Raw genomic sequence first — 27687 nt, 5'->3', positions numbered from 1 at the left:
AAGACATTCGAAGAACGTTCCAGGAATGTCTTGGTTTATAAGAGACTTTCGTTTGAAAGATGGGGGATATCACATTGGGAAACCCATAAGTTACGATGTGTTTACTTTGACGCATATATTGCGAGGAACCCAAATGCTATTTTACGCAACGGGTTAAGAAATTATTTTGACTCAATGTATCCGAATATAGGACTTCATGATTTAGAAAAAGCGGCTAACATGCAACATAAAGAAGCATGCTATGCTTACGGGTTAGTAATGTTCGCTTCTCACCAAAGTGAGAAAAGAACATCGGGCTACAACTATTAAACAAAACGTTCCCACAAGTGACGGAGTCGGTAATTGGGGTAAGAAATGAGGTTTTTAGGTTATTACGAGACTGTTGGTCATTACGTAACCCTCGTCCCTTTGACGACGTTACAACACGCTGTCTTATCAACGGCCATAACGGTTATGTTCCACAAGACCAAGGATGGGAAGTAGTCCTAGTAAAACAAGAATGCATGACTTGTTTCTGGACGTATGAATTACGTGTCTTTATTGCCTTTGCTGAACGACTTGTGTACTAGCTAGAACTATCTTCACAACTATCTTGTATCAAAGTTATTGTGTGCTATATTTCATGCTTTATGTAAAATAAGCGGTATTGTAAGTTTGTAAAATATTGTATAAAAGTTTGAACGCGAAATATTATTATAATCAGTTTTTTCATATAGAATTGTAGTAGTTGAATTGTATATTAGCTACTAAGTATGAACTTAACGGGTAGGTACTACCCGAATTTAAACTTATAAAATGCTAATATGAAGAAAAAGCTTTTATAAATGAGTTCATATTATGCTACGAAATACTATTAACTACTCTTAATATTCTGTATAATTAACTTGTTCCATTTGACTATTTTGAAGGAAATGACACCGACTACTCGACACACCGTGAATATGAATGAAGAGGAACTCCGTACTTTTCTAGCTTCAAACATAGCCGCAGTACAGGCTGCGCTACATACCAATAATAACCTTGGATCTAGCAGTACAGGAAATCGTGTAGGATGCACCTACAAAGAATTCACTGCCTGCAAACCTTTGGAATTTGATGGAACCGAAGGACCGATCGGATTGAAACGGTGGACCGAGAAGGTCGAATCGGTGTTTTCCATAAGTAAGTGTACTGAAGAGGACAAAGTGAAGTACGCTACGCATACCTTCACAGGTTCTGCGTTAACATGGTGGAATACCTATCTAGAGAAAGTGGGACAAGATGATGCGTACGCACTACCGTGGTCAGCATTCAAGCACTTGATGAACGAGAAGTACCGTCCCAGAACTGAGGTCAATAAGCTCAAGACAGAACTTAGAGGGTTACGAACCCAAGGATTTGATATTACCACGTACGAAAGTCGATACACAGAATTGTGCATATTGTGTCCGGGAGCGTTCGAAGATGAGGAAGAGAAGATCGACGCGTTTGTGAAAGGATTACCGAAAAGAATCCAAGAAGATATAAGTTCACACGAGCCCGCCTCCATACAACAGGCATGTAGAATGGCTCACAAACTAGTGAACCAGATTGAGGAAAGAATTAAAGAACAGACGGCTGAAGAGGCCAATGTGAAGCAAGTCAAAAGAAAGTGGGAGGAAAACGGTGATAAGAATCACCAATACAACAACAACAGCAATTACAATAATAATCGCAACAATTATCCCAACAATCGCAACATCAATCGCAACTACAACAAACGGCCCAACAACAACAACAACAACAATAACAACAACAGCAACTACAACAATCATCCCAACAACAATAACAACCGCAACAACAACAACAATCAGAAGCAGCTATGCCAAAGGTGTGAAAAGTATCACTCGGGGTTCTGCACCAAATTTTGCAACAAGTGTAAAAGAAATGGTCATAGCGCGGTGAAGTGTGAGGTCTACGGACCAGGGGTTAACAGAACAAAAGGAACAAATGGTGTCGGAACGAGTAATGGCGGAGCAAGTAGTGTCGGAGCAAGTTATGCCAATGTAGTTTGTTATAAATATGGAAAACCGGGCCACATTATTAGAAATTGCCCGAACCAGGAGAACACGAATGGACAAGGCCGCGGAAGAGTTTTCAATATTAATGCGGCAGAGGCACAGGAAGACCCGGAGCTTGTTACGGGTACGTTTCTTATTGACAATAAATCTGCTTACATTTTATTTGATTTGGGTGTGGATAGAAGCTATATGAGTAGAGATTTTTGTGCTAAATTAAGTTGTCCATTGACGCCGTTGGATAGTAAATTTTTACTCGAATTAGCAAACGGTAAATTAATTTCAGCAGATAATATATGCCGGAATCGAGAAATTAAACTGGGTAGCGAAATATTTAAGATTGATTTGATACCAGTAGAGTTAGGGAGTTTTGATGTAATAGTTGGCATGGACTGGCTGAAGAAGGTGAAAGCAGAGATCGTATGATATAAAAATGCAATTCGCATTGTACGAGAAGAAGGAGAACCCTTAATGGTGTACGGAGAAAAGGGCAACATGAAGCTACATCTTATTAGTAATTTGAAGGCACAAAAACTAACAAGAAAAGGTTGCTATGCTATTCTAGCACACGTCGAGAAAGTACAAACTGAAGAAAAGAGCATCAATGATGTTCCCGTCGCAAAAGAATTGCCCGATGTATTTCTGAAAGAATTACCGGGACTACCTCCACATCGATCTGTTGAATTTCAAATTGATCTTGTACCAGGAGCTGCACCAATAGCTCGTGCTCCTTATAGACTCGCACCCAGCGAGATGAAAGAACTGCAAAGCCAACTGCAAGAACTATTAGAACATGGTTTCATTCGACCAAGCACATCACCATGGGGAGCTCCTGTTTTGTTTGTCAAGAAGAAGGATGGTACATTTAGGTTGTGTATTGACTACAGAGAGTTGAACAAACTTACCATCAAAAACTGTTATCCACTGCCGAGAATTGACGACTTATTTGATCAACTACAAGGCTCGTCGGTTTATTCGAAGATCGATATATGTTCTGGATATCATCAAATGCGAGTAAAGGAGGATGATATTTCAAAAACTGCTTTTAGGACGCGTTATGGTCATTACGAGTTTATGGTTATGCCGTTTGGATTGACTAACGCACCAGCTGTGTTCATGGACCTTATGAACCGAGTGTGTGGGCCATATCTTGACAAGTTTGTCATTGTTTTCATCGATGACATACTTATTTACTCAAAGAATGATCAAGAGCACGAAGAACATTTGAGAAAAGTGCTAGAAGTATTGAGGAAAGAAAAACTGTACGCTAAGTTTTCAAAGTGTGCATTTTGGTTGGAAGAAGTTCAATTCCTCGGTCACATAGTGAACAAAGAAGGTATCCAGGTAGACCCGGCAAAGATCGAAACCGTTGAAAAGTGGGAAACCCCCAAAACTCCGAAGCATATACGTCAATTTTTAGGATTGGCTGGTTACTTCAGAAGATTCATCCAAGATTTCTCCAAAATAGCAAAACCCTTGACTACATTAACGCATAAATGGAAGAAATTTGAATGGAAGGATGAACAAGAGGAGGCGTTTCAATTATTGAAGAAAAAGCTAACTACGGCACCTATATTGTCATTGCCTGAAGGGAATGATGATTTTGTGATTTATTGTGACGCATCAAAGAAAGGTCTCAGTTGTGTATTAATGCAACGAATGAAGGTGATTGCTTATGCGTCTAGACAATTAAAGATTCACGAGCAAAATTATACGACGCATGATTTGGAATTAGGCGCGGTTGTTTTTGCATTAAAGACTTGGAGGCACTACTTATATGGGGTCAAAAGTATTATATATACCGACCACAAAAGTCTTCAACACATATTTAATCAGAAACAACTGAATATGAGGCAGCGTAGGTGGATTTAATTGTTGAATGATTACGACTTTGAGATTCGTTACCACCCGGGGAAGGAAAATGTGGTAGCCGACGCCTTGAGCAGAAAGGACAGAGAACCTATTCGAGTAAAATCTATGAATATAATGATTCACACTAACCTTACTACTCAAATAAAGGAGGCACAACAAGGAGTTTTAAAAGAGGGTAATTTAAAGGATGAAATACCCAAAGGATCGGAGAAGCATCTTAATATTCGGGAAGACGGAACCCGGTATAGGGCTGAAAGAATTTGGGTACCAAAATTTGGAGATATGAGAGAAATGGTACTTAGAGAAGCTCATAAAACCAGATACTCAATACATCCTGGAACGGGGAAGATGTACAAGGATCTTAAGAAACATTTTTGGTGGCCAGGTATGAAAGCCGATATTGCTAAATATGTAGGAGAATGTTTGACGTGTTCTAAGGTCAAAGCTGAACATCAGAAACCATCAGGTCTACTACAACAACCTGAAATCCCGGAATGGAAATGGGAAAACATTACCATGGATTTCATTACTAAATTGCCAAGGACTGCAAGTGGTTATTATACTATTTGGGTAATAGTTGATCGTCTCACCAAGTCAGCACACTTCCTGCCAATAAGAGAAGATGACAAGATGGAGAAGTTAGCACACTTCCTGCCAAGTCAGCAGACATGGAATACCAATCTCTATTATCTCTGATAGGGATGGCAGATTTATTTCAAGATTCTGGCGGACATTACAGCAAGCATTGGGAACTCGTCTAGACATGAGTACTGCCTATCATCCACAAACTGATGGGCAGAGCAAAAGGACGATACAAACGCTTGAAGACATGCTACGAGCTTGTGTTATTGATTTCGGAAACAGTTGGGATCGACATCTACCGTTAGCAGAATTTACCTACAACAACAGCTACCATTCAAGCATTGAGATGGCTCCGTTTGAAGCACTTTATGGTAGAAAGTGCAGGTCTCTGATTTGTTAGAGTGAAGTGGGGGATAGACAGATTACGGGTCCAGAGATAATAAAAGAAACTACCGAGAAAATCATCCAAATTCAACAAAGATTGAAAACTGCCCAGAGTCGACAAAAGAGCTACGCGGACAGTAAAAGAAAAGATATAGAGTTTGAAATTGGAGAAATGGTCATGCTTAAGGTTTCACCTTGAAAAGGCGTTGTTCGATTTGGTAAACGGGGGAAACTAAATCCAAGGTACATTGGACCATTCAAGATTATAGATCGTGTCGGACCAGTAGCTTACCAACTGGAGCTACCTCAACAACTCGCGGTGTACATAACACTTTCCACATCTCAAATTTGAAGAAATGTTTTGCTAAAGAAGATCTCACTATTCCGTTGGACGAAATCCAAATCAATGAAAAACTTCAATTCATTGAAGAACCTGTCGAAATAATGGATCGTGAGGTTAAGAGACTTAAACAAAACAAGTTACCGATTGTTAAGGTTTGATGGAATGCTCGTAGAGGACCCGAGTTCACCTGGGAGAATGAAGATTAGATGAAGAAGAAATACCCGCATTTATTTCCAGAAGATACGTCAACACCTCCAACTGCTTAAAATTTCGGGACGAAATTTATTTAACGGGTAGGTACTGTAGTGACCCGAACTTTTTCATGTTTATATATATATTAAATGAAATTGTTATTTACATGATTAAGTGTTTCTAACATGTTAAGCAATCAAACTTGTTAAGACCTGATTAATTGAAATAGGTTTCATATAGACAATTGACCACCCAAGTTGACCGGTGATTCACGAACGTTAAAACTTGTAAAAACTATACGATGACATATATATGGTTATATATATAATTAACATGATTTTATTATAAGTATGTATCTCATTAGGTATTTTAACAATGAGTTATATACATAAAAATGAGACTATTAATTTAAGAAACTCGAAAACGATATATATAACGATTATCGTTATAACAACGTCTTACTAGGTACATATGAATCATATTAAGATATTGATACACTTGGTTAATTATGTTAAATTATAAATAAATATATTATTAAGTGTATTAATAATGAAATACATATGTAAAAATAAGACTACTAACTTAATGATTTCGAAACGAGACATATATGTAACGATTATCGTTGTAACGACATTTAACTGTATATATATCATACTAAGATATATTATATATCATAATATCATGATAATATAATAATTTAACATCTCATTTGTTATAATAAACAATGGGTTAACAACATTCAACAAGATCGTTAACCTAAAGGTTTCAAAACAACATTTACATGTAACGACTAACGATGACTTAACGACTCAGTTAAAATGTATATACATGTAGTGTTTTAATATGTATTCATACACTTTTGAAAGACTTCAAGACACTTATCAAAATACTTCTACTTAACAAAAAATGCTTACAATTACATCCTCGTTCAGTTTCATCAACAATTCTACTCGTATGCACCCGTATTCGTACTCGTACAATACACAGCTTTTAGATGTATGTACTATTGGTATATACATTCCAATGATCAGCTCTTAGCAGCCCATGTGAGTCACCTAACACATGTGGGAACCATCATTTGGCAACTAGCATGAAATATCTCATAAAATTACAAAAATATGAGTAATCATTCATGACTTATTTACATGAAAACAAAATTTCATATCCTTTATATCTAATCCATACACCAACGACCAAAAACACCTACAAACACTTTCATTCTTCAATTTTCTTCATATAATTGATCTCTCTCAAATTCTATCTTCAAGTTCTAAGTGTTCTTCATAAATTCCAAAAGTTCTAGTTTCATAAAATCAAGAATACTTCCAAGATTGCAAGTTTACTTCCAAGTTTTCTAAATCCATTCCAAGTAATCATCCAAGATCAAGAAACCTTTGTTACTTATAGTAGGTTATCTTTCTAATATAAGGTAATAATCATATTCAAACTTTAATTCAATTTCTATAACTATAACAATCTTATTTCGAGTGGAAATCTTACTTGAAATTGTTTTCGTGTCATGATTCTGCTTCAAGAACTTTCAAGCCATCCAAGGATCCTTTAAAGCTAGATCTATTTTTCTCATTTCCAGTAGGTTTATCCAAGGAACTTGAGGTAGTAATAATGTTCATAACATCATTCGATTCATACATATAAAGCTATCTTATTCGAAGGTTTAAACTTGTAATCACTAGAACATAGTTTAGTTAATTCTAAACTTGTTCGCAAATAAAAGTTAATCCTTCTAACTTGACTTTTAAAATCAACTAAACACATGTTCTATATCTATATGATATGCTAACTTAATGATTTAAAACCTGAAAACACGAAAAACACCGTAAAATCGGATTTACGCCGTCGTAGTAACACCGCGGGCTGTTTTGGGTTAGTTAATTAAAAACTATGATAAACTTTGATTTAAAAGTTGTTATTCTGGGAAAATGATTTTTATTATGAACATGAAACTATATCCAAAAATTATGGTTAAACTCAAAGTGGAAGTATGTTTTCTAAAATGGTCATCTAGACGTCGTTCTTTCGACTGAAATGACTACCTTTACAAAAATGGCCTGTAACTTATTTTTTTGACAATAAACCTATACTTTTTCTGTTTAGATTCATAAAATAGAGTTCAATATGAAACCATAGCAATTTGATTCACTCAAAATGGATTTAAAATGAAGAAGTTATGGGTAAAACAAGATTGGATAATTTTTCTCATTTTAGCTACGTGAAAATTGGTAACAAATCTATTCCAACCATAACTTAATCAACTTGTATTGTATATTATGTAATCTTGAGATACCATAGACACGTATACAATGTTTCGACCTATCATGTCGACACATCTATATATATTTCGGAACAACCATAGACACTCTATATGTGAATGTTGGAGTTAGCTATACAGGGTTGAGGTTGATTCCAAAATATATATAGTTTGAGTTGTGATCAATACTGAGATACGTATACACTGGGTCATGGATTGATTCAAGATAATATTTATCAATTTATTTCTGTACATCTAACTGTGGACAACTAGTTGTAGGTTACTAACGAGGACAGCTGACTTAATAAACTTAAAACATCAAAATATATTAAAAGTGTTGTAAATATATTTTGAACATACTTTGATATATATGTATATATTGTTATAGGTTCGTGAATCAACCAGTGGCCAAGTCTTACTTTCCGACGAAGTAAAAATCTGTGAAAGTGAGTTATAGTCCCACTTTTAAAATCTAATATTTTTGGGATGAGAATACATGCATGTTTTATAAATGATATACAAAATAGACACAAGTACGTGAAACTACATTCTATGGTTGAATTATCGAAATCAAATATGCCCCTTTTTATTAAGTCTGGTAATCTAAGAATTAGGGAAAAGACACCCTAATTGACGCGAATCCTAAAGATAGATCTATTGGGCCTAACAAACCCCATCCAAAGTACCGGATGCTTTAGTACTTCGAAATTTATATCATATCTGAAGGGTGTCCCGGAATGATGGGGATATTCTTATATATGCATCTTGTTAATGTCGGTTACCAGGTGTTCACCATATGAATGTTTTTTATCTCTATGTATGGGATGTGTATTGAAATATGAAATCTTGTGGTCTATTGTTACGATTTGATATATATAGTTTAAACCTATAACTCACCAACATTTTTGTTGACGTTTAAAGCATGTTTATTCTCAGGTGAATACTAAGAGCTTCCGCTGTTGCATACTAAAATAAGGACAAGATTTGGAGTCCATGTTTGTATGATATTGTGTAAAAACTGCATTCAAGAAACTAATTTCGATGTAACATACTTGTATTGTAAACCATTATGTAATGGTCGTGTGTAAACAGGATATTTTAGATTATCATTATTTGATAATCTACGTAAAGCTTTTTAAACCTTTATTTATGAAATAAAGGTTATGGTTTGTTTTAAAAATGAATGCATTCTTTGAAAAACGTCTCATATAGAGGTCAAAACCTCGCAACGAAATCAATTAATATGGAACGTTTTTAATCAATAAGAACGGGACATTTCACATGTCAGGGGACATTGCCTTAACAATTGCTTGTTCAACGCTTTCCTTTACAACCGGACGATAGTTTATCAAAAGGTAATATACGGAGCAAGTAAACTGGACGTGTTGCTTTCCCAATACAAGGTTAGCAAGTAGGTGACACAAAACCGCAAGTTTTGAGCTAAAATTTTCAAATCTGAAACCTACCAAACCCACAAAAAGAATTTGCAAACACCGGTGAAGGGTTATTCCTGAAAACTTATCTAGGGTAAAAGCTAGATTTAATTTTCAAAAGATCAAATGTTTTCATAAAGATCCAATTTCCTTAAAGGATCTAAAATTTATAGTCATGTGGGACTGTAAACCACATCGTTACTACCATTGTTTATACCGCCATATAGAAATCACTGATGTACAAAGTGTGAAGAATAAAGAAGTGATTCTAGTATTTCAAGACTATATTGCTTGAGAACAAGCAACGCTCAAGTGTGGGAATATTTGATAATGCTAAAAACGAACATATATTTCATAGCATTATTCCTCAAGAAAGACAAGCTTTTAGTTGCAATTGTTCTATTTACAAGTGATATTCGTTTAAATAATAAAAGGTGAAGACAAAAGACAGATTCGACGAATTGAAGACGCAAACGACCAAAAAGCTCAAAAGTACAAAATACAATCAAAGAGGTTCCAATTATTGATAAGAAACGTCTCGAAATTACAAGAGTAGAAGATTCAAAACGTAAAGTACAAGATATTAAATTGTACGCAAAGACGTTCAAAAATCCGGAACCGGGACCAGAGTCAACTCTCAACGCTCGACGCAACGGACCGAAAGTTATAAATTAATTATGTATATAAATATAATATAATATAATATATAATTAATTATATAAATTATATATTTATATTATATTTATATTATATTTATATATTAAATTCCGTCGGCAAATAAAGATCCAAAATGGAGTGAGCTGTAAAAGCAAACTCCGCGAGTTGCGGAGTTTGAAGTCCAAAAAGGCCGCGACTCGCGGAGCCCCAATTTCTGAAACTGCCTATAAAAGCCAACGCAATTCGACGTTTTATATATCCAAAAATATCCATCCTCTCTATCTATATACGTAAATATATATATATAATTTATATTTTAATTTTAATTTTAATTTTAGTTTCTAATAATAAGGGTATGTTAGCGAATGTTGTAAGGGTGTAAGTCGAAATTCTGTCTGTGTAACGCTACGCTATTTTTAATCATTGTAAGTTATGTTCAACCTTTTTAATTTAATGTCTCGTAGCTAAATTATTATTATGCTTATTTAATACCGAAGTAATCATGATGTTGGGCTAAAAATATTAAAATTGGGTAATTGGGCTTTGTACCATAATTGGGGTTTGGATAAAAGAACGACACTTGTGGAAATTAGACTATGGGCTATTAATGGGTTTTATATTAACTAAACAATAACTTGTTAATTTAATATACAAACTTATAATTTGACGTATTTATATATAACCACATACGCTTGACTGGGTACGGTGGGCGGGATATCTATAAATACCAATAATTATTCATTTTACCGGACACGGAACTGGATTAATAGTTAATAGACTTGTTGTAACAGGGGTGAATTACATTCAAGGGTAATTGGTGTAATTGTTAACAAAGTAGTAAAACCTTGGTTTACACGCAGTCGATAACCTGGTGTATTCATTAAACAAAGTATTAAAACCTTGTTACAATTCGAATCCCCAATTAGTTGGAATATTTGACTTCGGGAATAAGAATAATTTGATGAAGGCTTTCGTTCTTTATATTTATGACTGATGGACTATTATGGACAAATCCGTATGGACATATTAAATAATCCAGGACAAAGAACAATTAACCCATGGGAATAAACTAAAATCAACACGTCAAACATCATGATTACGGAAGTTTAAATAAGCATAATTCCTTTATTTTCATATTTAATTGCACTTCTAATTATCGCACTTTTATTTATTGTTATTGTATTTAATTACACTTTTATTTATTGTCTTTGTATTTAATTGCACTTTTAATTTTCGTACTCTTTAATTATCGTAATTTTATTTTATCGCACTTTTATTTATCGCAATTTCATTATCGTTATTTACTTTACGCTTTAAATTAAGTCTTTTATTTATTTAATATTTTACATTAGGTTTTAACTGCGACTAAAGTTTTAAAATCGACAAACCGGTCAATAAACGGTAAAAACCCCCCCTTTTATAATAATAATATTACTTATATATATTTGTAGTTTTATAAATTAAAACTAATATAGCGTTAAGCTTTGTTTAAAGATTTTTTCCTGTGGAACGAACCGGACTTACTAAAAACTACACTACTGTACGATAAGGTACACTGCCTATAAGTGTTGTAGCAAGGTTTAAGTATATCCATTCTATAAATAAATAAATATCTTGTGTAAAATTGTATCGTATTTAATAGTATTTCCTAGTATTTTATACCCCTTAGCTTTAACATCACACTTAAACTTATTTTATGCACTAATAGAACTTATAAAGACAACCTACTGACCTAGTAACCTTTGATTTAGGTTGACAACCTTTCGGACCGACTTACTACTTGCACACTTTTGTATCGACTTGTATTGCTTATTCACTGTGAGTTATAGCATCCATTTTTACTACTTTTTACTATTTTTGAGACTAAGATTACATGTGCCTTTTTATGTTTTACTTATTGACACGAGTACTTAAACTTTACATATGTGTGGGTTATATAACGGCATTAACTTTCCCCTTAGCACGGTAACGTTTAACTATTGGTTTTTAGAACCGGTAGACGCGAATCTTAGATATGGATCCATAGGGTTTGACATCCCCACTCGGGCTAGTCGCGCTAGCATTTAACGGGTGTTTAATACTTCGAGGACATACGCACTCGCCAGGTGTACTTTTAGGGGGTGATATTTATATTTACGTTAAGTCTAGTTACCATGTGCCCACGGTTATACATATACTTTTCATACTGTTTTGAAACATTGAAATCTCGTGGTCAATCTTATATTACTGTTACAATTTAAACTATAGCTCACCAACATTATTGTTGACGTTTTTAAGCATGTTTTCTCAGGTGCTTAGAGGTATCTTGTTGTCATGCTGTTAGACTTGTTGTCATGCTGTTTAGACTTGCTGTTAAGGACCTGCTGTGCTAGAATTCCGCTGCATAATCTTAGAGATGTCTCAATCATGGAACTTTTCTTTTGCATTCGTAGTTTATGTTATTTTCAAATAATGACTTTGTAACGACCTTTGTGTCACGTTATCTTTTGTAAACGTTATCTTTTATGAATGCAAACTGGTTTTCAAAAAGCATGTAGTACTTAACGGTGTAAAGATCCTATTATTGACGAATCGTACACGATGGTTTTGTACGGGGCGTCACATTTGGTATCAGAGCATTGGTTGTAGAGAATTAGGTTGCATTAGTGAGTCTAGACCGGACCAAGTAGGATTCACTAGTAGGACTAATCTACAACTTGCTAGTTTACTTGTTTCTGCGAAACTTACTACATGCTACTGATTACTTTTAATGCTATGTGATATTACAGCATGCTATTGCTTATCTTTACTGCCATGCGAACTTGCTGTATGCTTATTTCTGCTATTGCATGATTACTATCTGCTTTCACATGTTATTTCTGTTTAGCGTTGTTATTATTGCCATGCTGTATACTATTTTAGACAACCTAGGTTGCTGTAGTGCCTAATACGTGCTTGCTTTATGACTTGCTGACACAAAAAAAGTTATTTTTCCTTGTTCAGATATCGGATATCCCGCCCGTTGTCATTTTGGAGAGCGACTCAGACACATCAGCCACCTCGCCTTCCATTGTTGCCGATTCTCAGATCCCGTCGTCGACACCCTCCCGTGACCCTGGCCCTTCGTCCTCCGGAGCCAGCAGCCATGTACCCGACCCAGTGGTTATCTCAGACGGACATGAGGATCCACCGGAGATTCCAGCTCCACTCATCCCAGTACCTCCGGAGCCACATCCCCATCCCGGTGGTGCTGTGATTCTAGGGGAATGCGGGGACGTTCCGTTCCGTAATGAGCATAACCATTGGTGCCGACGCCTTCCTGGTGGACGTGTCATATCGATCCCACCTTTCAGATACCGGATTATTGAAAGGACTCGTTCATATACATTATAAACGATTCACAATAATTGATTACATTGCGAGGTATTTGACCTCTATATGATACATTTTACAAACATTGCATTCATTTTTAAAAGACAAACTTTCTTTACATCGAAAATTGACATGCATGCATACCATTTCATAATATCCACTATCCAACTATAAATTAATTTAATAATAATCTTTGATGAACTCAATGACTCGAATACAACGTTCTTCGAAATATGCTATGAAAGACTCCAAGTAATATCTTTAAAATGAGCAAATGCACAGCGGAAGATTTCTTTAACACCTGAGAATAAACATGCTTTAAAGTGTTAATCAAAAGGTTGGTGAGTTCATTAGTTTATCATAATCATTTATTTCCATCATTTTAATAGACCACAAGAATTTCATTTCCAGTTCTCATAAATATACGTCCCATGCATAGAGACAAAAATAATCATTCATATGGTGAACACCTGGTAATCGACATTAACTAAATACATATAAGAATATCCCCTATCATTCCGGGATCCTCCTTCGGACATGATATAAATTTCGAAGTACTAAAGCATCCGATGGGGTTTGTTAGGCCCAATAGATCTATCTTTAGGATTCGCATCAATTAGGGTGTCTGTTCCCTAATTCTTAGATTACCAGACTTTAATAAAAAGGGGCATATTCGATTTCGATAATTCAACCATAGAATGTAGTTTCAATTACTTGTGTCTATTTCGTCAAACATTTATAAAAGTGCATGTATTCTCAGTCCCAAAAATATAAAGGGTAAAAAGGCAAATGAAACTCACCATACTGTATTTCGTAGTAAAAATACATATAACGTCATTGAACAAGTGCAAGGTTGGCCTCGGATTCACGAACCTAAATTAATTATATATATTTATGTGTTGGTCAATATTTGTCTAACAAATTAGGTCAAGTCATAGTGTACCACAATCCTAATGCTCGAGACTAATATGCAAAAGTCAACAAACGTAAATTTGACTCAAAATAATTTCCAAAAATCTATACATGATTAATATGTAGCTTAAATATCGTCGTTTTATATTTTTAAATATTTTTAAAAGATTTATTAGAGTAAAAATATAATTTATTTATTAATAAATATAATTTTATATTAAATTTATATAATAAAATATACTTTTATATATATTAAGTAATAAAATTTATAGGGTTCATTTAATATCATAAAAATAATATGATATGTATTATTAAAGTAAGTTATTACACGTAGTAAAATATATTTGTATCACATATTTATTTGATAAAATAATATCTATAATGATAGTAAGTAAAAGTTGTATTATTTTGTAATAATAATTATTATTATAAAAATATCAATATTTATAATTACTAAGATGACATTATGATAAAACGATAATTCTAATTATGATAACTTTAATATTTACGATAATTTTTAATATTATCTTTAAAATAATAATTCTATTTAAAATAATAATAATAATGATATTTTATAGTAACAATGATATTTTTATTAAAATGATAATTTTTGTTAAAATGATAGTTTTAATACTAACGATACTTTTAATAATAATAGTAATGATAAAAATAATAAGAATGATAATTTTATCTAAATCAATATCTTATAATATTTTAATTTCATCATGATACTCTTACTCATTATTTCCTAATCGTTTCGTTTAATAGCTTTTAATCGTCTTTTATATCGTGTTCATAATAATGATAATAATAGTAATCAAAATAATTAGGTGTTACAAATATTTATTTTAATTACACTAATATTAATAATGATAGTTACTATAACATTATTAACGATAATACTAATAATTATCTTAATGATAATATAGTAATAATAATAATAACAATAACAATAACCATTTTTAAATAATGATATATATATTAATAATGATAATAATAATAATAATACTAATAATAATAATAATAATAATAATAATAATAATTGGATAATAATAATAATACTAATTATAACTTTAACGATAATAACGATAGTAATAATAAAAAAAACAATTTTTAATAATAAATCCCTTTTATTGATAAAGATAATAATAATCATAATAATAAGATAAAACTAGAACGACGATAAAAACGACGATAATAATAATCATTTTTAATAAAATATCGAAAATTCAATTGATTATAACTTCTAATCCGTTCATCGAAACCATTCGATATCTAAAGGAAAAGTTCTTAATTTTTCGCTAGCTTTCCAAGGACATGCATATCTTATACCTTATCTCAACCGCAAGTGTAACTAATTCAAGATTCAACCTAACCTGTCTAAGGGCAATATCAAAAGTACAAGCATGCATAATCCTAAATACTCGAGCACTAGTCAGGGATACACTATTAGTATGTAAAAGTTAAATTATGAGTACTCACGTATCAATATTGAGATTCAATATTGCAGGAAAGGTACGTAGACGCAACGGAAATGATAAATACTATATTGACCTCACGAGCATACCCATGAACCATACTCAATCACCTCCATAGCTATAACCCATAATTTCCTTAATCCTATCCTACTCGAAAAAATAATTTCAAAACCACTCGGACAGCACTCCGTCGTAATATTTTATGTATACTAATAATATTTTGAAATAATACGGAGTAAATATATATATGTAAATCGATTGAGATAGTTTAGAGAAAAATATTTTCAAGTTTCTATGAAATAATGAAACCTATTGAATTCTATTTATAATAGATTTTTGAATTATTAAAGTGAATTATTAAAATATGAATTATTAAAGTGAATTATTAAAGTATGAATTATTAAAGTGAATTATTAAAGTATGAATTATTAAAGTGAATTATTAAAGTTAAAGTAAAGTAAAAATAAAGTAAAGGTAAAGTTTAAGTATAGTAAAAGTATAAAACTATGTACGTATAATACGCGTATAAATATATATAATATTAATTTAAATCGTTATATATATTTAATAAAATAAAATATAAATATCGTTATCTTTATCATACTAGTTAAGTAATGAGTTGTCAAAAGTGGTTCTAGATATTTATAAAAGTTATATACGTTTTAATAATAAATTTCTTTTTAAACTGAAAACGTTTTTGTACGTTTGAAACTAAATAGATCAATCGAGTCTTTATGAGATTCAATCTTCCACTAACCTTTGTCTAGTTCTCAATGATTGACAATTTGTTCTTATTTATAAATCACTTTACCATTTTCTGAATACTGTTAAAATGGAAAGATTTCTCAAATCAACGTGGGCCTTTCAACAGAGACTTGTAATCATAATTCAATATATCTGATAATTCAATCATTTGATCTTATCTTCTAATTCCATTGATAAACATTTTGAAATAGATACAATCATATAAAGTATTTAATCTAATATTTTGTTTACGTTTCAAGTTATAATATATATACACATATACATATATAATCATATTCATTTAATGGTTCGTGAATCGTTGGAACTTGATCGAGGTTGAATGAATGTATGAACATAGTTTAAAATTCTTGAAATTTAACTTAACAAATATTGCTTATCGTGTCAGAAACACATAAAAATTAAAGTTTAAATTTGGTTGGAAAAATTTCCGGGTTGTCACAATTATGACTACCGGCTGCCAAGCACTGCCACCTCCAGCTGTTTTCGATGACTCACCATCCGATGACTCATCCTCCGACGATTCCAGTGACGATGATTCCGACGAGGACCCCGAAGAGGCACCCGTGCAGCCACCCTCCACCCCGCCGAAGAAGCGGTATCGTTTCGATGGTACCGTTATTCCAGGGATTAACGGAGGTCGACCATTCTTTAGCGCACATGGACTGAAGACTAGGGTCACCGCCTGTAAGCGGGTTATGCCGTATCCTGCCGATCCATTTGTGCGTAAGGCTTACCGTTGCGCACCATCTACTTCTGGCACCGGACCATCGGCACCATCTGCACCACCTGTACCGACTGCACCGCCTGCCCCACCATCTCCCTCCATCGAGGAACGGACGAGGGAAGTGGAGATCCTCCGTGCTCGGGTAACTGAGCTCGAGGACCAGATGTCCCACGTAATGGACAACCTTCACCCACCGTCACCATAGGGCATTGTAGTAGATTTCATTATGTAATCTCGTTGTAGTTTCATCTTTTACTCATATACTGTACGAACTTATGCGGATATATGCAACTTATTATTAATGAATGGAACTTAGTGTTGTTTACTTTTTGTACGGTGTTCTAATTATGTTACTGTATGATGTTTCTGTGGTATCTGTATCTAGTTGCATTGCTTAGTTAACATGTGTTGCGTTGGTTCCATGTTGGTTGCCTTATACCACATTATTATTTTAAATGCTGGATTTTGACTTAAGTCAAAATTTCTGTTTAGAAGAGCAATGGCAAACAGAAGAGCAGCGCCCATAGCAGCACAAATTGAGGAAATGATTGCTGAAAGAGTAGCCGCAGCTATTGTGGAAATCAACACCCCAGCTCCACCAGTTAACCAGCCCATTCGTAACGGGTGCACATACAAAGAGTTTCAAAGCTGCAAGCCCCACAACTTTAGCGGTACTGAGGGGCCAGTTGGTCTGACTAGGTGGTTTGAGAAATTAGAAGCTGTGTTCCGTGTAAGCAACTGCTCAGAGGCGAACAAAACCAAGTATGCCTCCTGTACGCTGTCGGACGGCGCCCTAACCTGGTGGAACACACTGGCTCAAGCTAAGGGTATTGACGAGGCTTATGCCACTCCGTGGGAAGAATTTAAGGGAGCCCTGATCGAAGAGTACTGTCCCAGAGCAGAGATACAGAAAATGGAGGCTGAGTTCTGGGAGTTGAAGGTTGTGGGAAACGATCTTGATGGTTACAACCGTAGGTATCTGGAATTGGCGATGATGTGTCCCACGATGGTTATCCCGGAATTTAAGAGAATGGAGGGATACTTGTGGGGACTTCCCAAGTCCATTCAAGGAAATGTCACCTCTTCTAATCCACCCAACGTCCCGGCAGCTATGCGCATGGAGCAAACCCTTATGAACCAAATTATCAGCAAGGAATTGGAAAAGGCAAAATCCGAATCAGGAGCCAGCGGTGAGAAGCGTAAGTGGGACAACAAAAAGGGGAGAGTCTATGATCAAACCCCCACTGAGAGGCATAACGACGAAAGGAACCCCAACCCGAATACCAGCTCGAACCCCAACTACAAGGGTAGTCTACCGCAGTGCAAGCGGTGCTATAAGCACCTTACCGGGTACTGTAACGTGGTCTGTAAAAAGTGCAAAAGGACCGGGCATATTGGCAAGGACTGCAAGATTCCCATCCCAGCTGTGAGGACCAACCCCAATGGACCAAGAAAGTGTTATGAGTATGGACAACAGGGCCACTTCAGGAATGAGTGTCCCAACAAGCGAAAGGACGGCGAACCCCAGCGTGGAAGAGCTTTCAATGTAAACGCAAGGGATGACCGTGAGAACCCCGACTTGGTTACAGGTATATTCACTATCAACAATCAGCTTCTGTCCTATTTGATACTGGTGCCGATAGGAGCTATGTTTGTAGACACTTTTGCTCTAAGATAGATTGGTTGTTAGTGCCTTTAGAGGAGAGTATGCTAGTTGAGGTAGCCAATGGGAAACTTGAGAAAGTCGACCAAATTGGCCGAGGAGCTATTATCAACATAGCTGGTGTGGATTTCGTAATTGACTTGATACCCATCAAATTGGGAAGCTTTGGCGTGATTGTCGGCATGGACTAGTTGACTAAAGTGAGGGCCGACATTATCTGTAGAGATAAAGCTCTTCGTATACCACAAGGAGACGGTGAGCTACTGGTTATATACGGAGAGAGATGTAACTCGGAGTTGAACCTCATTAGTTATATGAAAGCGCAAAAGATCATGAAGAAAGGACGTCTTGCTGTTTTAGCACACGTGAAGGCTTTAGAAACAGAAGAGAAGAGCGTGAATGATGTGCGAATCGTGAATGAATTCCCTGACGTCTTTCTGGAAGAACTGCCTGGATTACCGCTACCGAGAGCCGTGGAGTTCCAGATCAATCTAGTGCCGGGAGCTGCACTCGTAGCTCGCGCACCTTATCGACTAGCACCTTCTGAACTGCAAGAGTTACAGAGTCAACTGCAGGAATTGCTCGACCGAGGGTTTATCCAACCGAGCTCGTCGCCTTGGGACGCACCTTTTTATTTGTGAAGAAGAAGGACGGATCCTTCTGCATGTGTATCGACTACCACGAACTCAACAAATTGATGATCAAGAACCGATATCCTCTTCCCCGAATTGACGATCTTTTTGATCAGCTGCAAGGATCAAGCATTTACTCTAAGATCGATTTGCGATCCGGTTATCACCAGTTGAGGGTGAAGGAGAGTGATGTGATAAAGACTAAGTTCAGAACCCGCTATGGTCATTATGAGTTTCTCGTGATGCCGTTCGGTTTAACCAACGTACCCGCTGTATTCATGGACCTCATGAATCGTGTATGCAAGCCATACCTGGATAAGTTTGTTATCGTCTTCATAGATGATATCCTCATCTTCTCTAAGGGCGAAGAAGAACATGAGCAACATCTTCGACTAGTGTTGGAACTCTTGAGACAAGAGCAACTTTATGCCAAATTCTCCAAGTGTAAATTTTGGTTGAAGGAAGTCCAATTTCTGGGTCATATTGTGAGTGATCAAGGTATCAAAGTTGATCCCGCAAAGATTGAGGCTATCAGCAAGTGGGAGACACCCACTACTCCAACTCACATCCACCAATTTCTAGGCCTTGCCGGTTATTACCGGAGATTTATTGAAGGTTTTTCATTGATTGCGCGTCCTTTGACCGCACTGACTCATAAAGGGAAGAAGTTCGTTTAGGAAAACGAACAAGAATCAGCATTTCAAACCCTGAAGCAGAAGTTAACCACCGCACCTATCTTGTCGCTTCCTAAAGGCAGTGATGACTTCGTTGTGTACTGCGATGCTTCGAAGAATGGTTTTGGTTGCGTATTAATGCAAAGAATGAAGGTCATTGCTTATGCTTCTCGTCAACTGAAGATACACGAGCAAAACTACACTATCCATGATCTCGAACTTGGATCCGTTGTCTTCACTTTGAAGTTGTGGAGACACTATCTTTATGGGACAAAGAGTACCATATTCACCGATCACAAAAGCCTCCAGCACATCTTTGATTAGAAACAGCTGAATATGAGACAACGTCGATGGATCGAGGCGCTGAACGACTATGATTGTGAACTCCGTTACCATCCTGGCAAAGCCAATGTTCTAGCCGACGCTCTGAGTCGAAAGGAGAGAACGGTACCTCTTCGTGTTCGGGCTCTGAACATCACCATTCATTTGAACCTCAACAGCCAGATCCGAGTAGCCCAAGAAGAGGCTCTCAAAGAGGAGAACATATCCTGTGAATACTTAAACATTCTCGTCTCTAAATTCGAGGTTAAGGAGTCTGGACTCCGATGTTATGCTGGAAGAATTTGGGTACCTCGTTATGGAGATTTACGAAGCCTTATACTTGATGAAGCCCACAAGTCGAGATATTCGATTCATCCAGGAGCCGGCAAAATGTACCACGATCTTAAGAAACAGTATTGGTGGCCAAATCTTAAGAAGGATGTTGCAACTTATGTTGGGAGGTGTTTGACTTGTTCGAAGGTTAAGGCTGAACATCAGAGGCCATCTGGATTACTTCAACAACCGAAAATCCCACAATGGAAATGGGAAGCAATTACGATGGACTTCATCACGAAGCTACCAAAGATGGTGGGCAGATACGATACAATCTGGGTTATCGTTGACCATCTTACCAAATCTACTCAATTCCTAGCGATGAAGGAAACAAATACAATGGAGAGACTTTCTCAACTGTACATCAAAGAAGTTGTGTCTCGTCATGGTGTACCCTTATCGATTATCTCAGATCGAGATCCCCATTTTGCTTCCAGATTCTGGCGTTCTTTGCAAGAAGCCTTGGGAACTCGTCTCGACATGAGCATTGCATATCACCCGCAGACCGACGGTTAGAGCGAATGAATGATTTAGACTTTAGAGGACATGTTGCATGCCTGTGTTATTGACTTTGGAAAGTCTTGGGAAAGGCATTTGCCTTTAGCCGAATTCTCTTACAACAACAGTTATCACTCGAGTATTAATGCCGCACCTTTTGAAGCGTTGTATGGCCGCAAGTGCCGTTCTCCTATTTGTTGGGCCGAGTTAGGCGAAGTGCAAATCACCGGACCCGAAATAGTCCATGAAATGATGGAGAAGATTACCCAGATTCAAGCGAGACTTAAGACGGCCCGTGATGGCCAAAAGAGTTATGCTGATCTTAAATGTAAAGACTTCGAATTCAACGTGGGTGACCGTGTGATGTTGAAAGTTGCACCTTGGAATGGTGTGATCCGATTTGGAAAGCACGGAAAGTTAAACCCGCGATACATTGGCCCTTTCGAAGTTTTGGAACGTGTTGGACCCGTAGCTTATCGTCTGGATCTTCCAACTCAATTAAGCACAGTTCATCCTACCTTCCACGTATCAAATTTGAAGAAGTGTCTTGTGATCATATACATACTTATGTATATGTATATATTTTTAGTACGAAAGGCCATTTGAAGGTGAAATCATAAGACAACTGAACCGCGGTGTAAATGCGGTAGGATTGCGCAGAACATTAAAGAGTGCGAAGACTTCTCACAGTATTTGTGCGGAATGCCTAAGTGCCCGCATAGTCTTACTTCCGCGTAACTCCTGGACCTATAAATAGGGAGCTTGGCCTCTCATTTAAGGTTGTTGATTCTGGAAGGGTTGCCCTAGCCATATTGATTTCTCTCGTGACTTTGCCCGAGACTAAATCATTATTTGGTTAAGGTAATTTACGAAGACCGAGACATGGTTGTTGATCGTTTAGCACTTAACGAAATATGACAATAAGGTCCCAAAACCATAATCGACATCCATTATACCCCCTCATTGCAATCAATCCTTGATTAACCGTAATTGGATAATCTAGGATTGATCAATTGGCACCATCCGTGGGACTCGAATAGAATTGAAATGAGAAATTCGCCTTCGTTTTAATCGAGCTACTCAACTCATTTTTTAATTCTAATCGTGTTGTTTTCTGTCTTATATTGCAGGAATAAGTAATTTGTGCAACAGCAGTTGCGAGAAAAGCGAAATGACGAAGCAACAAAAGCTTTCGTTTACTAAGAAAGTTGTAAATGAGAATTTGAAAGTGCGTAAAGCGCATAAAGCTTGTGTATGCGAAAGCTCGCCAGCAAAACTGAACAAAGAACAAGATGCGAGAATAATAAACACAATACATAAGAAAAAAAGGATTTAAAAAGAGAAAAGCAGTAGAAATGTTTGAAAAATGGCAATTCGCGCCCATTACATTTCCACTTGAGCAAAGTCTCGAAATGAATGACATGCCGTTAGTCATATCGTGTAAAATTGCGAATACAGGCAGTAGTATTGATTTGATATACGAGCAATGTTTTCGCCAATTGCCAGAATGCATCAAGGTGGAACTAAAACCGACCGCGATATCTTTATCTGGTTTTGCGGGTGAATCTGCTTGGCCTATGGGGCAATTATCCTTAGAAATTGAATTGTGTGATGAAACAGAGGAAAAATTGACAAGGCAAGCGCGGTTAGATTTTTATGTTATATGCGCTGCTTCGCTTTATAACATGTTATTGGGAAGATCTGCATTGCAGAGGCTTGGCATAGTGCCATCAACAATACACGGAATGGTCAAATTTACTACCTGCAAGGGTGTGGCAACGATAAATTCTATGGCTATGCCATCAATTTGTGCGGCTATAAGCACGAAAGATGCAATTGTTCCGCATAAAATTGAAGATGATAATATGGTTGTTATAAATCCTAAGTATGTTGATCAAAAAATTAAAATTGGGACCAAGTTGAATGCAGAAATAAGAAAGAATATTGTGCAGTTGCTGGTCGCGTATATGGATGTATTTGCTTGGAGTGAGCAAGATATGACCGGAGTTCTGCGTAACATTGCAGAGCATAGATTAAATGCCAATCTTGCGTTAAAACCTATTGTACAAAAGCGCGGAGGAATGGCTCTAGACCGCATGAAGTGGTTGTCTGCGAAAGTTGCTAAATTGGTCAATGCAGGAATATTGCGCGAAGTAAAATATCAAACATGGGTTGCAAATCCTGTTTTGGTAAAAAAAACCAGATGGTTCGTGGAGGATTTGTATAGATTTCAAGGACATAAATAAAGCTTGTCCGAAGGACAACTATCCACTTCCTGAAATTGATCTTAAAGTGGAATCTTTGCATGATTATCCTTACAAATGCTTTTTGGATGCCGCAAAAGGATACCATCAAATACCAATGGCGTTGGAAGATGAAGATAAAACCGCATTCCATACTGGAAAAGGCATTTATTGTTATATCAAAATGCCTTTTGGTTTAAAGAATGCGGGAGCCACTTATCAGCGGTTAATTGATAAAGCATTTGAAGGTCAGATAGGCCGCAATCTGGAAGCTTATGTTGATGACCTTGTTATAAAAAGTAAAACGCAAGAAAGTATTTTGGTAGATATGCAAGAAACATTTGAAAGTTTGCGGAAAATAAACATGAAGTTGAATCCGTCTAAGTGCAGTTTCCGAGAAAGGGAAGGCAAGTTTCTGGGATACTATGTCACTGAGCAGGGCATACAAGCAAATCCTAAGAAAATTGCCGTAATTGAAAACATGACTGCGCCTAAAACCGTTAAAGAAGTGCAAAGTCTAACTGGAAAAATTGCGGCTTTAACTAGATTTCTGTCGAAGGCCGCGGAACGACAGTTGCCTTTCTTTCACACTCTTAAAGGATGTTTAAAGCAGAAGAACTTTGTATGGACTGAAGAGGCTGATAAGGCATTTCAAGAAATGAAGCAATTGCTTGCTGCATTACCTACATTGATTGCGCCTGTTGATGGTGAAATATTATATCTTTACATTTCGGTCGCGAATGAAGCATTTGGCTCAGTACTTATCGCGGAAAGGAATAAAGTTCAAAAGCCAGTCTATTTTGTTAGCAAGGCACTTGCGGGAAGTGAAATAAATTATGCGCCGATAGAAAAATTTATTTATGCGTTAGTTTTAACTTCACGGCGATTGTGCAGATACTTTCAAGGTCATCCAATACATGTTTTAACTAATTTGCCGGTTAAAAATGTGTTGAACAAACCTGCGGTATCTGGAAGACTTGCCTAATGGGCGATTGAGCTTGGAGCATTTGAAATATCATATATACCGCGTACATCCGTAAAGGGGCAAGTTTTGGCAGATTACCTCGCAGAAATGACGGGTGAATTAGAGGTGATCCATGAAAGAACGCAATTAACGCCACCTTTGCATGAGATCTGGGATTTATATACAGATGGTGCCTCATGTATTGAAGGGGCAGGTGCGGGGCTTGTGTTAACAAATTCAAGTGGCGAAGAGCACACGTACGCACTGCGCTTTAATTTTGATGTGACAAACAATGAGGCTGAATATGAAGCGTTGCTTGCGGGATTGAATTTGGCACGTAAGATGAATATAACGCAGCTGCGCGCATATGTTGATTCACAACTGGTGGCAAATCAATTCAATGGCTCTTTTGAAGCACATGAGTTGTCCATGCAGAAGTATTTGAAACTTGTAAAGGAATTTGCAGAAAAGTTTGAGTTCTTTGAATTATCACAAGTGTCGAGAAGTCAAAATAAAAAAGCAGACGCGTTAAGCAAACTTGCTGCATTAGCGTTTTTGCACTTTCAAAAACAGGTGTGGGTGGAAGAACTTTCTAATAAGTCCATTGATGGAAATTTATTTGTTGCGGTTATAGAAGAAGTTGGACCAAATTGGATGGATCCTATTGTCAATTATCTGCGAAATGGTACGTTGCCAGAAGATAAAAAGGAGGCTCGTTTGGTACGCGAAAGAGCACCCATGTATGTACTTGAAAATAATGTGTTATATCGTAAATCATATTAGGGACCATTAATGCGGTGTGTGGGACCCGCAGAAGATGCAACCATTGTTGAAGAGGTGCATAGTGGATCTTGTGCTCTTCACTCAGGATATAAAACTATTGCTGGCAAGATAATGCGTATGGGCTATTTCTGGCCTACTCTATATCGTGATGTTGCGCAAATTGTTAAGCGGTGTAAAAGTTGTCAAAGACATGCACCGCAGAATCGCAAACCACGACATGATATGATTCCAATTGATTCACCATGGCCATTTTATAAATGGGCCATCGATATTGTGGGACCCTTTCCACCAGGTGCAGGAAATGTAAAGTTCCTGATTGTAGCTATTGATTATTTCACTAAATGGGTGGAGGCAAAGGCCTTACGCACAATAACTGGAGTGCAAGTGCGGAATTTTGCATGGGAATACATTGTATGTAGATTTGGTATTCCGCGGGAACTTGTAAGTGATAATGGAGCGCAGATTGCAAAAGATCCATTTTTAAGTTGGTGTGCGGAACTAAATATAATTCAAAGATTCACATATGTGGCACATCCGCAAGCAAATGGATTGTGCAAAGTCACTAACCGCAACATTGTTAGCGGTATTAAAAAACGTTTGAATGAAAAGCGGAATGGATGGGTTGATGAACTTTCAAATGTACTATGGGCTCATCGCACTACTTTCAAGAAAAGTACAGGCGAAACACCTTTTAGCCTAGTATATGGTTCCGAAGCAATGATCCCCGCAGAAATCTTTGTTGAAACGCACAGAGTTGCTAATTTTGATGAAAGTGCGAATGCGGAAGGCATTTGTGAAAATCTAAATTTCATTGAAGAACGTAGGCTTATGGCCGCAATATGTAAGGAAAATAATAAGCAGCAAATTGCTAAGTATTATAACAAGAAGGTGCGCGCGTTAGCCTTTGATGTTGGAGAATAGGTTTTGCGTAATAATGAAGCAAGTCGTGCTGAGAAACAAGGGAAGTTGGGACCCAATTGAGAGGGACCATACCAGATAGTGGGAATTAATGCAGCAGGCTCTTATAAACTCCAAGACATTGAAGGGCGCAATATACCTAACGCGTGGCATGCTACTTTGTTGAAATGATATTATATGTAAATAACAAAAGTATGCAAAATTTTATGTGCATTCTAGTGATTCATGTTAATGTGTGTAGCAAGTAAGTTTACAATATTGTGTAAAATGAATAAAACTAAAGATTTTTGTTCATCATAATGATTGTATGTCTATGCGTAATTTCAAAATACAACGCGTTTAATACAACCATAATTGAAATCAAACAAGTGATGGAGAAGACCACTTGATGCTAAATGAACACAATTTGACGTGTATGCGAAAGGAATTCAGTTTGTTAACTTTCTCCTAAAGTATTAGATCTAGCCATACTTGGATGCTTCGCAATAAACACAAATTTTTGCCTAAGGATCGTTTCAGCGGACTTAGAAGATTCATAATGTGCAGAATAGCACGTGCATACAGGTTGTTACGCATAAAGTAGTTGTTTGTTATGTGCACAATAATAAACAATGAAATTGCAAAGGACAATGCTAGTAATTATGAATGATATAATCAAAGCCCTATATAAATAAAGGCAATTGCAATTGATAAATAAAATTTTATTATAAGTTTCGCGGAAGGTACAGCAAATCATATCATTAAAACGCGCTTATAAAAGCGCTTACATAATGCGAAAACCTATTCCTTGGTAGTTAAGTCTAAACTAATGATGTCTTCGACGGGAGCATCCTTGTTTTGACTTATAGCTTCTAATTTTGGAATAGGGATAACGCGGATTCCTTCCCTAGCCAATGCGACCATATCTTCTGCCTCTTTGATAGGGCAGATTAATTTCTCAATATACTCCAGCATTGGCTCCGGAAGAACAGCAATCTTGCCAACCTCCTGAAGAAATTTTACTCGCTCAAGTTGTTGTAGCGCAGTCACATAAGTATCAAATTTCTGCGAAACGTCCGTAGAATCCATGATTTTTTGCCCAAGTTCAGGCAAATGTTCGCGGAGTTTCGCAAAGCTAGATTCCGTGGTTGCTTTTGCGAATAAGGCTGCGGTTAGTTCAGTTTGGGTTTGCAAGAGTTTGTTTTTCATTGTATCATGCGTGACTTGAAGGTTGTCCATTTGAATTGCTTTTTCGAACAGTTGCTTTTTTAAATCATCCACGGAATTTTTTGTTGTTTGCAATTCCATGGTGATGGAAGAGAGTTGGGACTGTGTGATTGCGTGCTTGGTTTGTTCTTTCTTCAAAACTTCAAAAAACTTCTCTTGTCGGGACATTGCATCATATGCAGATGCAAGTGTCATATAGAAGTTCTACGCGAAATAGTTGAATGAGTCGCTGTATGAAAGTTTGCTAAGTTCAGAGCGTAGATCATGGGGAAGGGCAAGCTTCATATGTTGCCTTTGGTCCAGTGCAGCTTCTAGAGAGGCGCATAGATAACCCTGCAGGCCATCTATTTTGATTGACTTTATTGCGCTGGGAGGAGTGCGCCAGATATCTTCATATTTGGATAAGTCGAAGGTTGGTGGAGAACTAGCCTGTGTAGATGGTGGTGGAGTAATG

General features: G+C 36.5%; 2 protein-coding genes across 2 annotated transcripts; both read left to right on the top strand.

Annotated features, from left to right (window-relative positions):
- Nucleotides 1-22474: 22474 nt before the first annotated feature.
- Nucleotides 22475-23365, top strand: LOC139899838 (uncharacterized). Its single transcript, XM_071882668.1, has one exon. It carries the CDS (start codon nucleotides 22475-22477, stop codon nucleotides 23363-23365), a length of 891 nt encoding a protein of 296 aa, XP_071738769.1.
- Nucleotides 23366-24434: 1069 nt separating this feature from the next.
- On the top strand, nucleotides 24435-26030 carry LOC139899837 (uncharacterized). Its single transcript, XM_071882667.1, has 2 exons — nucleotides 24435-25046; nucleotides 25110-26030. The coding sequence occupies exons 1-2, from the start codon at nucleotides 24435-24437 to the stop codon at nucleotides 26028-26030; spliced, it is 1533 nt and encodes a 510-aa protein (XP_071738768.1).
- The last annotated feature ends 1657 nt before the right edge of the window (nucleotides 26031-27687 follow it).

Source organism: Rutidosis leptorrhynchoides, chromosome 3 (assembly GCF_046630445.1).
Source record: "Rutidosis leptorrhynchoides isolate AG116_Rl617_1_P2 chromosome 3, CSIRO_AGI_Rlap_v1, whole genome shotgun sequence".
NCBI lineage: Eukaryota > Viridiplantae > Streptophyta > Magnoliopsida > Asterales > Asteraceae > Rutidosis > Rutidosis leptorrhynchoides.
Note: the sequence above shows the minus strand (reverse complement) of the source record. Positions and strands in the feature narration are given on the sequence as shown.